Below are 16,566 nucleotides of genomic sequence, written 5' to 3'. Positions count from 1 at the left end.
TGCTGGAAATGCATCAAAATGATCAAAGACATCCATGATTACAAAAGACCAACAATTAAAAATAGCACAGATGGTTGCAAAAACAGGATGCCTTCAAAACAGCACAACAGCAAGACAGCGCAGCTGAATGAAGCGCGATGGGGGATCCTTTTTAGAGTTATAACTTGACATCCCGTATTTTAGAAGTGGCGCGAGATGTATGATAACGGTCAAAGCTGTACACGTTTATGTAGAAAAACATTTAAATCCAGATAGCCACATGAAGGTGTCCTGTGTAAGTCCACTTTGAGTGAAAGGACAGGCCCATCTATCTCCTCTTCACCTGTGTGACTGACTCTGAACACCAGTGGGCAGGGCCAAGGTGCAGTGAGGGAAAAATAGGCATCGATGTCTTGGTAAAGAGGCAGTCATATGCAGATGTATTTGGTCCTTGTGATGTCACAAGTTCAACAAATTCCAAACAAGCCATTTTTGCAGCTTGGTTTAAATAAATGCTCTTTTTATATTGAGGAAGTTTTCAGTTCTGAAACTTACAGTATATTTTTAAAGTACAATGATCTCTTATGTCAAAAGATCAAGGAAAATTTGATTCCTCATGATATAACCCCTTTAAAATACTCACTGTTTCAAAAGTAAAGCCACAAGATGTCAACAATATGCACGGTAACACAATGTCAGCGTGATAAAATCACTTACTAACCTTTTCTGTGTAAACTTAGTCAATTTTACAACTTCGTTCTTTGTCATGACGATGTAATATCAACAAACCCTAAAATGACTGTAAAAAGGATTATTTAAGCAACTTTACTGCACAAATAACACATTAGTTTTAACAGAAGAATTATATATATATATATATATATATATATATATATATATATATATATATATATATATATATAAATGTATAATTGTTGTTTTTTTTTTTTTTTTTTTTTTTTTTTTATAAAAAGGAGTGATGAGTCAGAATATTTTTTGTGGTAATCAACATTATGCCACAAATGCTGTCGATTGAGCTTTACTTGTATTGAGCCTGGATTATTCCTTTAAGAATAATGTCTGTAACCAAAACTACTGTTTATGTATACATTTCATTGCCTCTTGAGTATTCATCATAATGTGATGCTCCATATGCAGTCAATGTTTTAGAAATTACATGTGCTTACATCTTTGATAGTTATTTAAATACAGTAATTTGGCATTTGGCTTGATCTCCAATGATTTATTATCATTTATGTCCTTCTTAGACTGCCCTGTCCGCACAATACTGCCGCACTCCTGGCATCGTACGCTGTTCAGTGTAAGTAAAAGAAGAGATTGACTGCTGGATCTGAGGGTGTTATTCACCTAAGTGATGATCTACATGCTATGACGAAGATGAAACAAAACTGAATTATTTTTTAAAAGTGGAACAGTGCTTGGCGGTCAGTTATAGGTCTCTGTTTGGTCCCACTTTCTTGAAGTTTACAACTTTAACAGTTTAATTTTATGCTCTGCGTCAAACAAGTTCCACTTGTTTTTTTCCTGTATTTCTCTGTGCTATTTCTTGAGCGTGAGGTGTTAATAGCAATTTTGAATAGAAGCAGAATGATTATTAAGGTTCTTTTCTGCCCATATCATAACTCAATCTACCCTCATGTTCTGTTTGAATTCTGAGAGACCCCAGGCTCTTTTATATACATTGTAGTATCGGGTTGATACTTCATTACTTTACATAATCTTATGGGAACTGATTATAAGCAAAATTTCAGCTTGATAACTTGAAAAGATCCCCATGAAATTTTTTATTTTACTTCCAGTTGTGGGTCTTAGAGACCCCAGGTCTGCAAAATGAATAATTGCAATGAAAACTCGTGTTAAAATTCTTTGATTGATTTACACACTTTAGTACTGCACTCCTACGTGTTGTTTATTTAGATTTTTTTTTTTTTTATTATTGTATTTTTAATTTGAAATTACAGTTATTTTTTCATAGCATTGGGGTCTCTGGGAACCCCAAAAGTCATGACAGTAAAGTCAATCTCATAAAAACATGAGGATTAAACTAAACTCCAGTATTGATCTGTCCAGCAAACCCTGTGTGCAAACCACCGATACACAAGAGTGCAAACTCAGCACAGCACATTCCATCTGTGCGCAACCTCAATGCTTAACAAGCACTAGCTAGTAAAACAAGAGTACATGTCCTCAAGAAATCTCTCTGAAGTAAAATAGGCACTAACATAGCATAGCACATCTTAGTTAACCTAACAGTGCCCATTCTAGACAGAATAGTGACATGCTGAACAAAAGCGCGTGTGTGCTGACGGTGGCATATCCTGGGCCCTCGGGTGTCCACTCGCCAGATTGACCTCAGTAATAATGAGTCTTGACAGATTGGCGTTGTGAGCACATTTGCTCTGGTCTCACCGGGGCTTTTAACGTGCCGTTTGGGCGCTATATAGGTCAGAGGGGATTCTGGTGAGCCTTGGTACAGAGCTATCTATTGCAACTCATTTTATGTTTAAGGTTTACTGACAAGCTGTCATAGAGACAAAATTGATGCATCATTTCATGTTGCTGTCAGTGGAATTGGTTGTGTTTGCAGATTTGAAAGCATTACTAAGCCCTTACTTGTTTTACATAATAACAGATATTGCATCCGGAGTTCAATAATGCTAAACCCTTGAATAGTTTTTAGCTTTGGTGTGTTTTACTGTTTCATTTTAAATGAATAAGAATAATTGTTTTGATAATTAAATTGATAAGTAAATGCACTTGCATCCATAGATTTCTATATCAATGTGTTTAATCATTTTGGCTGGGTCAATAAAAAATAATGATGTCCATGATAATGCAGTCTTTGTATTCGTGTTGATTTAAAATATATTCTGTATATATATATATATATATATATATATATATATATATATATATATATATATATATATATATATATATATATATATATATATATATATATATATCTTTTTTTAAATATATATATTATACCATTTCCAACAAAGTTTGATTTAATGACTCTAGAAATGTGGTATAACATCAAGTAAAGTTTATTTAAATTTTATTTTTTTATAATTTTGTTTTACAAAAATCATTCACTACTTATTTCTACTTATTTCTTGGGTAATTTGCAATAAAAGATTTTGCCAAACTACTTAACTTTTTAACAATTTTAGCCTTTTGATAACCCTTTGTTTTCATTATCTCAGGACAGTTAGCCCCACAAAAATAAAATTAATTAATTAATTAAAAATCAACTTAATTCAGAAATTTAAAACATGTTCATCATAGAAATTTAATTATTATAATTTTTTTCTTGCATATATGTTAGGTCCAGACAAAAAATAAAATAAAATAATGTGCGTCACGTCATTGATCCGCTCACTGTTACATTTTTGTAAAGCATTTGATTTTTTGGCATAGATGGCACATGATGTGTGATGGATTAAGAGATTTCAGCAGTAATGTGTTTGTAGCTTGTTTATTGTTAACTGATCCTGTCCCTTTATATACAGTATTAGGTGATAGACTCTGCACCGTCATAAATCATTTGTAATGCTGTGAATGTTTTGTGTGATTAAGCTGAGCTGGGCGATTACAGCGAGGTTGATAATTCACCAGGGTACCTGTCTGAGTTCTTCTTCATCCCAAACCAGCCCCAGAGCTTTGAAAAAGAGATCACCAAACATCACCAGCAGCACAGGTGAGAGTTAAAACTCTAAACACACCAACAGAACTTTATTCAGAACACACTATTATAATCAGTCATTATACTGCACTTTGAATTACTGGTTCATATTTGAAATAATGTGATCAATTGGAGCATTCTGTGGTCAGTTTCTTTTTTTTTTTTTTTTTTTTTTTTTTTGCATAATGACCTCTTAACTGTACATTTTGAGTTTTGTCCCTAGCTACCAATTCCCTACACTCTGCTAGTTTCATGTCTGTTGTATCCACAGTATCTTTATTCTTGCATAATTTTTATTTATTTTATTTGTTTAATTTTTTTTTTTTAAATCAACTCGAATCAATATTTCAAATTTGTCAGTTCATTTATTTGTTTGGCAAGTACCTATGTAATAAGTGAGATAATATTTCGTTAACCAGTCATTATCGCTAAATAAACCTCTTTAGGATGATACAAAACCCTTCCACTTTTGATCATGGTGGTTCTTAATTTTGGTCACCCCCACTTGATAATCTGATCCAAAAATTATCCAAAAAAAAAAAAAGTAAATAAATTTATATATATATAAAAAAAAGAGTAACTGATTTTTTTTTCCAAATTCATGTCACAAAAAAAGTTTTATAAAATATACAATGAAATGCATACTTTCAGTTTACACTTTTTGCTGAAAAATGAAAAGTTACACTACATTGAATTTTTTTATTTTTTTTTAATTTCTGTATTATATACATAAAACTTAAAAATGCCTAAATAGTTCTAAAACATCAAAAAATAGAATAAATAACAAGTGATACTGCTGCAGAAGCAATAACTTGCCCAAATATGTCAATTTCTGCCATCATTGACTCACCCTCCTCATTCGAAATGAGTATGACTTTTTCATCCGTGAAGCACAAGATTGAGGGATGAGAGAATCGTAATAGTGACTGTCAAGTAAAAAGCACATCTTTGTTTACATTAGCGAAGCACAGTGAGTGCACCTGACACTACATAAGTATAAGCGCCTCAGGATGTTGAAAGCTGCATGCAGTGGACACGCTGAAGTGCCAGGCGAAAGTATAAACAAGGCTTATGGAGAAAAAGGCGGAGGAAAATATATTTTTTTAATGTGTGTAAGTGAATGAGATTTGCATAAGAACAAGGTAGTCTTCCCTTACATTACCTGGCCACACCCTACACTTTGAGAACCACTGCAGTATAATATCCCTTACATATTTCTATCAGCACATTTCTTTGCTGTTAGAATTAGCCGTAATGAAGGTGTTTTTGATTTCACATAAGGGTCGATAAATATTCATGAAAACTCACATATGTTAACATTGTCACACGTACTTCCTCAACACTCATTGCTCTGTATACACATTCAAGCGCTGTGATTAGAACAGGAAGCTCATTGTCCTCCAGGTCTTAGCTACTCTTACAAATCACAGGATTATCAAAGACTTGCCAGTTATACTATACTATATGGACAAAAGTATGTGGACACCCTCTTCTACTGAACAGGTTTTGCTATATCAGACCTCACTGAAACTCTTGTATCTGAATGGGAGCAAATCCCTGCAGTTATGTACCAACATATAGTGGAAAGCCTTCTGAGAAGAGTGGAAGCTGTTGTAGCAGAAAAGGGAAGAACAGCTACCCATTGATGCCCATTGTGGTTTTAAAATTAAATATTCAATAAGCACATTGGTGTACACCTGTGGTGTTCGGGTGTCCAGATACTTTTGGCCATGTAGTGTAGCTACAACACTTGTGATCTGATCCACATCTGTCTTAATTTTATCCTCCCTTTGTCTCCCTTTTTTCAATGGGCACAGTGGACTTACCCCAGCACAGTCTGAATTCAATTACCTGAACACGGCACGAACGTTGGAGCTCTATGGAGTGGAACTGCACTATGCAAGGGTAAGTGTGACAGAGCTGTTTCATTAGCCACTTTTCCACCATCAGGCTGAACGGTTCTTGTTGCGGAAACATGCGGTTCTGTACTGTAATTGATGCTCATTCTGAAAATGGCACAGCAGTATTCAGGAAGGTGGTCTACTTTTTGTTGAAGCATATGAATTTATTTTTTTTTTTAGCTGTAAACTTGTTTAAACCGTCCCTTTTGAAGTGGGACTACTTTACGAGGTGGATGAACTTCCAGTTATGCTTTACCGACAATGTGACAGAGTGGATTTTGCAGAAAATCTGAACCATGTTTAACCCTTGTGTTGTGTTCGCTTGTGCTAACCCCTTTTGTGAACCGGGATTGTTAATAAATCTCTCATATTGCATATATTATCTGAAGATATTACATTAGATCTTTTTGTCAACTTCTTTTTTAGTAATTATGGTTTTGTACTTCTTTTTGTAACATATTTTAAAAATATATATGTTTTATCGAAAGAATGATTCATTGAACTGAGCTTATACCTGTCTAGTGTTAGGCAATTGTGAAAAATGTTGTATAGTGAGGATGTGTTTGAAAATAATGGCATGAATACATTTTATTTATCAATTAACTTTATACAAAAAGCAGTAAATATATATAAAAAAAAAAGCTAAAGCAGTACTGGGTGTGACCACCCTATTCCTTTAAAACAGCCCCAATTCTCCTAGGTACACCTGGACACAATTTTTCTTGGTTGTTGGCAGATAGGATGTTCCAAGCTTCTTGGAGAATTTGCCACAGTTCTTCTATCTATTTAGGCTGTCTCAATTGCTTCTGTCACTTCATGTAATCCCAGACTGACTCGATGTTCAGTGGGGGGGCTCTGTGGGGGCCATACCATCTGTTGCAGTACTCTTTGTTCTACTTCTGCTCTATTATATTTGCAAAATGATTTTTGGATTCTAAAATTTATATTATTAATATACAAAAGAAGAAGATAAAATAATAATCTTAAGATAAATGTTTTCTGTGAAGCAACTAATTCGCCTAAGACTTTTGCACAGTACATCATTATTATTTATTATTTTATTATTACCTAACTCAGTATTACTTATTCAATACTTTTATCCTCACTTCAAGTTCAAGAACACAGCCTGATAGAAAACATTAAACAATCCTCATGAATTATTTCTCTCTTTCTCTCCCTCTATACCCACTTTCAGGATCAAAGCAACACAGAGATTTTCATTGGCGTGATGTCAGCTGGCATAGCCATCTATAAGAACAGGGTACGAATCAGCTACTTTCCATGGTAAGTGAACCTTTCTTATTTGTGTCAATCATATTCTGTCATTAAGTGTTATGGCTGTGGCCGAGGCCACAAACTTGGCATTTAGTTAGTTTGTTAGAGTATGTGAGTGTATTTCAAAGCTTTTCACTGCATGTTATAGATATTGATGTCAGCCTCAAGGCACCCATGAATGAACCTTAACCCTTCCAGTTTAATATACAGATTCTGTTGGTATGATTTTTATGTTGATATGTTTTGCACATAACACTGTGTCCCAACCTGGCGCCAGATTCCAGAGAGAAGTAATTTGTCTGTCCTCACTGAAAGCTAAAATGCTGCACAACTAAATGTTCTGTTGCTTGTTGCAGCTGGTTAGGACAGAAAATAAGATTTAGATGGAACTGATAGCTTTTATGGCACGTCGATCCCGGTTTGGGCAGAGTGTTATAATTTTTACCGTTAACCTTCACCATTGTTGTAAAATCACTGATCCAATCACACCCTGTGACCCATTTTAACAAACTGATGTGCTAAGTTGCTACAAACCATATTACTTGGCAGTAGAATAGTAGTTGTTATTATTATTAATAATAAAAAAAAACTACGTTTATTATTATTAAAAATAAATATGAATAATTGAATTATGCATTGAACATAGGTTACCATATTGCTGTTGTGGTGGTTTTCTAAAAGCAATAAGCCACTACGGGCCATGCATCATAGTTAGTGCCTTTACATGTACAGTCTTATACCGACAATGTGTAAGGTCATGTAACTGCCTACACGGTTCTCTTTTATCGAGTAAAGTCATAAACCTTTAAAACAACACCTCGATTTTTGCCTGTTACCCCAATTAAGCTTTGCATAAAAACACCATTGTTGTTTCTGTCAATGTTTTCAACATCTTTTTTGAAGAAATAACGGAGAAAATCGGACGATTTCAAAATGTTGCATTGTCTGTTTTTGTTTTTTTGTAATTAACTGATTTTTGTTGTTGCTGTTGACCATGTAACCACACTTAATGATTTTACCATGTATAGATTGGTCAAATAAAGCATGGGTGTTTTTTTGTTTTTTTTTGTGGTTTTTTCCCCTTTTTCTCCCAACTTGGAATGCCCAATTCCCAATGTGCTTTTTAAGTCCTCGTGGTCGCATAGTGATTCGCCTCAGTCCGGGTGGCGGAGGACGAATCCCAGTTGCCTCCGCGTCTGAGATTGTCAACCTGCGCATCTTATCACGTGGCTTGTTGAGCGCGTTGCCACGGAGACATAGAGCGTGTGGAGGCTTCACGCCATCCACCGCGGCAACCATGCTCAAACCACGCGCCCCACCGAGAACGAACCACATTATAGCGATCACGAGGAGATTACCCCATGTGACTCTACCCTCCCTAGCAACCGGGCCAATTTGGTTGCTTAGGAGACCTGGCTGGAGTCACTCAGCACGCCCTGGGATTCGAACTAGCGAACCCCAGGGGTGGTAGCCAGCGTCTTTACCACTGAGCTACCCAGGCCCCCAGCATGGGTGTTCTTAATGCTCAGCCATTTCATGTGTCATCCCATGAAATTTGATGCATTCATTCAGAATTGTGAGACAGTGACACCCAAATCCTCGACAGACAAACCTTTAATTCCCCCCCACCCCCTAACCACCACCAGGCTATTTTCATAAAACACAAGCCAGCTGCTTCTGTTGCTGTAGTCCAAGCATCTCTCATTTGAAATAAATGCACAGATGCTTTCTTGGCAGATTATATTTAGCCCAGAAGAGACCAGGCTTGTTTGTACACACAGATGTCCACAAACCTCTCAGGGCAAATGGTTGCTCTTATCGATTATTCTAACACTCACCCCTTTGGTCCAAAACTTGTAAAAAATAAGTGTTGACTATTTATGCTAAGTGGGTGATGCTGCTCCAGCAAGTGTTTGTTCAGACGTAGAAGTGTGTGTGTTTACTGTGGAATATATTTAGCTTCACTGTGAATCATGTTTTAATAACAGACTCACTCTGGGCATGAAATGGGTTAGGAAAGTTTAACTGCTCAGAATGTGCATTTGTTGCTGCCCTTGTAAATTATTATGAAATATTACAATGCAATTTTGCGTATTTATTCATTTTCTTTCTCACTGTTTTAGGTTGAAGATTGTGAAAATATCTTTTAAATGCAAACAGTTTTTCATCCAGCTAAAAAAAGAGGCGGTGAGTGGTATATTTTTTTAATTCTTGATCATTTTTTGACAGTAATGATTCAGTGCAATGAAACTTTCGTTGAACTTCCGTAATGTGATTTAGCAGGATATTCAGCTGGAAATAATGAAGAGGTGCGAGAGGAGCCCCCCTAGGAGTTGTGGGCCCCTGGACTTCAGTCCGTGTAAGCCCGTGCATTAATGCGCCCCTGGTCTTGTCAGAGATCTTAGAAGGGTTTTGGTCTTGTGTCAGAAGAACAAGTAGCTGGTTGTTTGACAAAGTTTCCGAAATTTGTGGAATGAAATATGTTCAGAAGTTTTGTTTGAGGTCAACTAAATTGTTTCAAAGGGTGCCATTATATGCCGTCAGCGCTTTCTCGCATGCTGGTTTATTTTGGTGTTGTCCAGAGCCCCGCCCCCAGATTTATGTGCCTCTAAACATCACGTATGCATGCGAACTGTGATTAATTGTTTTCACATGCCAATCAGACGGCCGCTCACCTGTTCTTTTTGAGGAAAACACTGAGAAATTAGGCTTGGAAGATTATTTAAATCATATCATCCAACAAGTAATTTTCTCCATGAATCTATTTAGTTTTCGTTAGTTTTGTTGTGCACTTTTATAATTTCAGTTTAGTTTTTGTTTTTTTGAAAATGCTTAATTTTTAATTTAGTTAACAAAAAGATTTTTTCATTGTTAGGTTTTGTCTTAGTATTCAGTTTTGTGTACGATTTAACATGGGGCAGAACTTGATTTTAGCGGGTTTGGATTAGATCATAAAAAATAGGCTATTACTTGGATATTAAAGTTTATAAATACGATATTTTGGTTAATATTATTTTCCCCGCACCCACGCAGCCTTCATCATTGAAACAGGCTTTCTGCAGATATAACGGAGTAAGTTATTGCATTTTGATGAACGATTATGAAAACTAATTTTTGTTCTTTAAAATAATGCGCACTGATGAATTGTTTACAATAAGACCAGGGCCATTTGTTAAAGACCCTGTGAAATTGTTTGACAAGTGCAGTTTTCTGTCCCATCTTGAAGTATTTCCTATCAAAACAAAAGGGTCGATTTTAATGTCATGTTGACTTAAATCTTTGTGTTTTTGATGTGTGGCAACATATGTATGCAAATGTACTCATAAACTTTGTCTTCCAATGATTGTTTACACCCTGCTGTTTCCTCTCGCTGTTAACTGGTTGTAAAGTCTGAAGATCACCCAAACAGATTTTGTCACTCCCATTTACACTCCCATTTATTCCTATGAATAAATGGGAGAAAATCTTGCTCTTGGTATATTAAATTAAGAAGCATATTGGCTCCCATAGCACCACTGATCTTTGTTTATTTGAAATCCTTCTGTAATTATTTCCCTGCTGTCAGTGGTGGTGCAATGAGAGAGACTCTTTACAGCTTATTAATTATAGAGAGTAGGTAATGCACTTTGCATGTGGGGGAGCAAGACACGACCTGACATCGGAATCGTGCAAATTGCCGACACTCACCAGGAGCCTGTCTGTCTGAACGGGGTCTCCACAGCGTCAAACCCTCGCCTGGAGATCTTAAAACACCCCGGCAGTGTGAATAATGCACAGGGGCCTTTCAGAGGCAGTTGTACTAAAAGCAGGACTCAATGATGTCATGATCCATAATTGATGCCCAGATGGCACAGCTTGGCTGAGTGTGTCCGATTTCCCTGGACCTGGGTCACAGCCTCTGCGAATTGCACAACCAAAAGCAGTGCATTAAAAGTGCATTTACCCTTGTCTGGAGTCCCCAGTGACCAATGGAGTCTTGCAGATGAAAGTGTCAGTCCTAATAGGTCTCTCTAGAGCAGAGCATTCTGGGTACTTTGGGCAGGTTTCAAATGGAATCCCATTTGGCAAAACAAGCCATATGTAGAAAGCATTGATAAAAGGAGGACATTATGAATGTAACATTTAGGTCAGAGAATTAAAAGTTGGTTGTAACAAAGCTCAGGGACTCCACTGATACTTTAAAGGAATGTTAGGATCTTAGCAGGCAAATATTAAGGTTTTTTATCAAATGAATTGTTCAGGTATTGGATGGTGACGCTGGTCAATAAAGCATTCCATCTGTGCTATAGTACAAACTATGGTAACAGCTATGACTTGCTCACCTGGATAACTATGTTTATCACTGCACAGCACGCACAAGCTGCTTTTTTACCATCACGCTGAACGGTTCTGAGCACGGTGAGTAATGGTTCCAGTAGCATTTCCACTGGAGCATGGTTCCGCACAGCGATTACAAACTGTTCCTAGCCTGGACTTTTTCAGCACAGTTAGCTAACCATACTCGGGACAAAGATCAATGCTGGTGGAACGCCTGTAGTGACATGGCAACTCACGATTGGTCTCTTACCCAGTCAGTCCATTCTTGATTTCACAGCACCATAGTTGAAAAGAAACCATAACCATTTTGTCGATATCAAATCGCTATGGAACAGCACATTTACACAACCAGAACCATTCTGCTCAGTGGTGGAAAAGAGGCCATAGAAACCAACTACTACCATTAGTTTACATTAAATGGACTATATCTTCTAGCGGACGAGTGGCACTTAATGAATTTGCCTAATAAAATAATGTAATAAAAAACGTAAATGTTTCCTTAATATTTTAATATGTTATAGAGGTTTCATAAAAGCATTAAAGGCATAGTTCACCCAAAAATGTCAAATGGTGAAAAGAAAGTGAAAGTGGAGATTGATAGTAAAATATTGATCTGTTTCACACCCACATTTATCATATCACTTCTGAAGATATAGATTTAACTACTGGAGTCTTATGAATTACTTTTATGTGGCTTTTATGTGATTTTTGGAGCTTTAAAGGTCTAGGCTTCTTTCACCCACATCCATTTCTTAGTCTTCTACTTCAACTCAGCAACAGAAACCATAAACAACTGTAACTGTAAATGCTGCTCACATCTCCTCTGTTCTGGGTTAAGCGTGCAGTATGCCTGATGTAACAGCCTCCGGATTTGTCCATGCTCTTTTGCCTGTCCTTTTACTATTTGTTAACCTGTCATTGGCTTCATCTGTTTCCTACAGAATGAAACAAGAGATACATTGCTGGGCTTCAACATGGTAAACTACAGGGCTTGCAAGAACCTCTGGAAGGCCTGTGTGGAACACCATACATTCTTTCGGCTGGATCACCCTGTTCCCTCACAGAAGAACTTCTTTGCACACTACTTCAGTTTGGGCTCCAAATTTCGTTACTGGTAAGATATTCCTCCAGTGTTCCCTTATCCTCATCTTTCTAGAATTTCTTTGAAACAGTGTAAAATATTGAGCAATTTAAGGAAATGCAACCTAGCTATTAAATGTTTCTGAAGAATTTACTAGTAGTTTTTACAAATCCCAAACATTGTGGTGTTAATTTTTTGTTATTATTATCCTATTTTATTTTTATATCCTAATAATATACATTTATAGGTTTTTGAGTTTATTTGCAGTCTTGATATCACAATATTTTCTTTCTACTGATGTGCATGAGGGAAGCTACAGTAACCAAAGAGCTTGACCTTTGTCAACACCAACAAATACTCTACTAAACACTTGGGGGGGGGGCCAATTTTAAAATTAGCCAATTTTAGATATCGAAAAACTAGGAAGAGTTGGCAATCAATAATTAATTCTGCTGTGCTTTCTAGATTTATAAGTATTTATTGGTGCCCACTACAGTTTTGTGGCAGACAAGCCTCTTGTTCGGTAGGGAGAGGAGGAAGCAGGAACTGGATTAACAATCAACAAGACTTCAATTACAACATAAAACACTGAACTGAAACATAATGACACACCGACACACACACAGCGGCCATCTCCTCCTTTATCTCTCTCCCGCTGATTGGGCAACTCAGCGCCGGGTATACATCATCACGGCCCGTCCACGCATTCCTTCTTGTCAAATACCCCCAACGCCCGATTCAGGCTGAGGAAACCTGGAAAGGCCTGACTTACCCCCCCCCCCCCCCATCCACCACCGGCTGGGTTTCCCCGCTTCCTGGGAACCTGGGTAGGACGAGGGGAGGGAGAGAGGAGAGTGAAGGAGAGTGGGAGAGACCGGGAGAGAGAGAGAGAGAAAAAGAAAAGAAACTCTGGTTCCCAACCGCGCTGCCATTCGGTCCTCAGCCAGCTGTCCAGCGATCCTCTGTGACACCGGGTGATGACACTGGATTTCACCTCCTGGCGGACGGCAGTGGGCTCCTCCGCCTCCTAGTAAACGGCAGCGGTTCCTCCACATCCTGGCAGACAGCACCAGGCTCCTCTATCCCCTGGTGGAGGGCAGCGAGCTCCTTCATCTTCTGGCAGATGGCAGTGTGCTCCTCCGTCACCTGGTGGACGGCAGCGAGCTCCTCCATCTCCTGGCAGACGGCAGCGGGCTCCTCTGCCTCCTGGCGAACCGATCCAGTACCATCGAACCAATCCTCTCCTTGGCATCGTGATCCTCTGTCGGCAGCGAGGGCTCTTTGGCGGCGCATCTTCCTCCAGTCCCGGGTTTCGGCACCAGTGTGGCAGACAAGCCTCTTGTTTGGTAGGGAAAGGAGGAAGCAGGAACCAGATTAACAATCAGCAAGACTTTAATTACAACATAAAATGCTGAACTGAAACATAACGACACATTGACACACGCACAAAGTGGCCACGTGCGTCTCTCACTCTCCCTCTCTGGCATCCCCAGCTCCTCCTTTATCTCTCTTCCGCTGATTGGGCAACTCAGTGCCAGGCGTGCATCCTCACGGCTGGCCACGCCCTCCTCCTCATCACAAGTTTATAATAAAACATACTTGAACAGCGGCTGTTCAGGTACGTTGAGCAGTATGAGCTAGTGGTCAACCGTTGTGGGTTTTTCAATGGCTCATACGATATCTAAAGTGGGGGGTAGCTGATGGGCAATATAATGCCGAAATGTGTGATATAGGCTAATCAAATTTAACTAGAGCAATTAAGATGTCCACATATTCATTTACATAAATTAACATGTTTACTTGAAATTTACACACAAAAAAAATATCGAAAATGAATTCTGCATTATCCGTTAACTGGGCTGTTAGTAGATTTTGAAACTGACACAAAGAGGAACAATCTATAATCTGCCAATGCCAGTAGTCCCTGGCCAAATATTGGCCTAGCTGATATGTTGGTCAATCACTAGTAAGAGCAGAATATAAAATGTCACATACTGTATTTTCACAAAATATTAGTAGCTTTGTAGATCTCAGGTAGGAATGTCACATTATATGTTATAAACATCCTGGCAAACATTGTATATCTCTTCACAGCGGGAGGACGGAAGCACAATCTGTTCAGTATGGCAAGGAGAAGGGAATCAAGGGCAGAGTATTTGCAAGGTAATGTGCGCTTGTTGCTTTGCGTTGTTGGTGTTTATTTTTAAACTTGGAACCACAAATCTGGTTGTGATATGGTTCATTAATGAATAATCATTATTAGCACATTAAAGCTGGAGTATGTAACTTTTTCGGTGTTAAAATACTTTCTCCTATTTAAGCTGAATATGCAGAGAGAACTATATGTAAGCATTCATAGGTTAATTTTCTCAAAAACTGCAAGCACTGTGTCTCTTTGGCACTTTGGAAATTGCTCTGTTTGTTTTGAGTGACCCGCCCCAACAACATTTGTTGCCATCCCTTTGTTTGACCAATGGCAGACAGGGCGCATATTCAGAAAGCTGTTTTGAAAACAAGTTTTTTTTTTTTTTTTTAATTCCATTTGGTGGCTCTAGTGGCATAAACATTTCATACTTCAGCTTTATTAATGCTAATTTAGCAGGACCTTTACATGCAGCATTGACAGTCATGCTGGGATCAATGCTGGGATTCCTTTTTAAGAATGTTCACTTGGTAGCCATCTTGGTAACGCCCCCAGGCAGCATTCCATTCAAGCAAGTGTCAGCTGTCCTGAATGAGGAAAGACTGGAATCTCCAAAACTGTTTGCCAAGCTTACTTTTCAAATATAATGTCAAATCACTACTGACAACAATGGAATCCATGGAGCTTCTTTAGCTCACATCATGCTATTGTAATGCTAATGTGTATGCATGTTGTAGAGCCAAAAATGTCTAGTGATTCCTTTAAAGTAATAGTTCACCCCAAAATAATAATCCTCTCATCATTTACTCACCTTTACGCCATCTTAAACTTATATGACTTTCTTTCTTCTGCAGAACACAAACAAAATATATTTTGATACGAAGTGTTTTAGTCAATGGGGTTCAACCCTTTCAAGCTACAAAAAGGCAGCATAAAGGTAATCAATATGAATCAAGTGGTTTAATCCATGTCTTCTGAAGCGATACGTTCTTTTTTTTCACTATAAATCTTGACATCTGCAGTTTCATTGGCACGATAATGATTTAAAGCTCGATTACACTTTCTCATGCTTGACGTGAGCAGAGCATGTGTGCACAAGTGTAATCAACCTTCGAAGTGTTGGACCCCATTGACTTGCATTGAGACAAATTGAGAATTCCTGTTACAATAGCTAGTTTCCATCCAAGTTGCCATAATATCCATAAAACCATAATATCGCAAAAACAAAGTGCAAATAAATGTGCATTTCCATCCCATGTGTTCAAAAGAACAAAATAGTCACTTCCGGAGAAATTGTAGCCACTGTGACTCTTTTTATTAATAAAATACTTTCAGTTTAGAGCAACAGCGCATCACACAGTTCTGCACTATGTGAGTCTGTGTTCCTCCTTCCTTTGCCGTGTGGATCTATAATATATTTTTCAAAAGTGTCAATAAACCTGGCACAGTTCAAGTTTGTATTTGTCTTATTTGCTCTGCAAACTTTATGCAGACATTTCGATTATTTCTGGATGACCAGAGCAACATTTCAGATGCGATGATTAGTCTGCTGGTTAATCCAGTTATGAATGAGTTATTAAGTCACATTACTTTTTTGATGCGCATTTTGTATTCCTAATAAATTCAATAGGAGTTCATTTGGTAAATGTGTTTCCATCATAGTTTATTGACATTTCTTCTTATTGAATAAAACATTTATCCACCTCAAGCGAGCGTATACTTTTTTTATGCTCATTTTAGAGGTTTTATTCGCATCTTGGTGTTTCCATCCAGCAGTTTTAATGCAATATCCCAAAATGCGCATAAAATATACGTGAATGGAAGCCCATTTATTGACCTCTGTAAGTGCTAATATTGCAAGAGTCAACACTACCAATATGTTTCTTTCAAAATTTAATGTGGGATAGTCATATTACTGTGATAAAGTATCAGTTCTTAAGAGGCATAAATATCACAGGTCCACATGTTTTTACACCAAAGAGCAGAATAAACATTTGAATGTTAATAAATTGCTTTTACCAACAACTGAGCTGTAGATTATCAACTGCATGCTGACAGCTGAAGTCTGTTAAATATATGAATGACTTGAATTTTAAAGTAACTGCTCCTAAAAACAAACAAGTCACGACTTTTCAAAAATTTGCCACAATTTTTAACTTAT

The 16,566-nt window shown here is 37.6% G+C and overlaps 1 protein-coding gene across 3 annotated transcripts in view; it reads left to right on the top strand.

Annotated features, from left to right (window-relative positions):
* LOC127447116 (tyrosine-protein phosphatase non-receptor type 4-like) overlaps positions 1–16,566 on the top strand; it is a 79,869-nt gene that overhangs the window by 47,215 nt on the left and 16,088 nt on the right. For all 3 annotated transcript variants that reach the window (XM_051708706.1, XM_051708707.1, XM_051708709.1), the window contains 7 exons: positions 1,248–1,300; positions 3,583–3,703; positions 5,506–5,593; positions 6,785–6,873; positions 8,988–9,051; positions 12,123–12,295; positions 14,357–14,425. In XM_051708706.1, coding sequence (XP_051564666.1) covers positions 1,248–1,300; positions 3,583–3,703; positions 5,506–5,593; positions 6,785–6,873; positions 8,988–9,051; positions 12,123–12,295; positions 14,357–14,425 — 657 coding nt within the window. The remainder of the gene's footprint in view (positions 1–1,247; positions 1,301–3,582; positions 3,704–5,505; positions 5,594–6,784; positions 6,874–8,987; positions 9,052–12,122; positions 12,296–14,356; positions 14,426–16,566) is intronic.

The sequence above is a fragment of the Myxocyprinus asiaticus genome, chromosome 10 (assembly GCF_019703515.2).
Source record: "Myxocyprinus asiaticus isolate MX2 ecotype Aquarium Trade chromosome 10, UBuf_Myxa_2, whole genome shotgun sequence".
Classification (NCBI taxonomy): domain Eukaryota; kingdom Metazoa; phylum Chordata; class Actinopteri; order Cypriniformes; family Catostomidae; genus Myxocyprinus; species Myxocyprinus asiaticus.
This window is presented reverse-complemented; position numbering and strand designations above follow the sequence as displayed.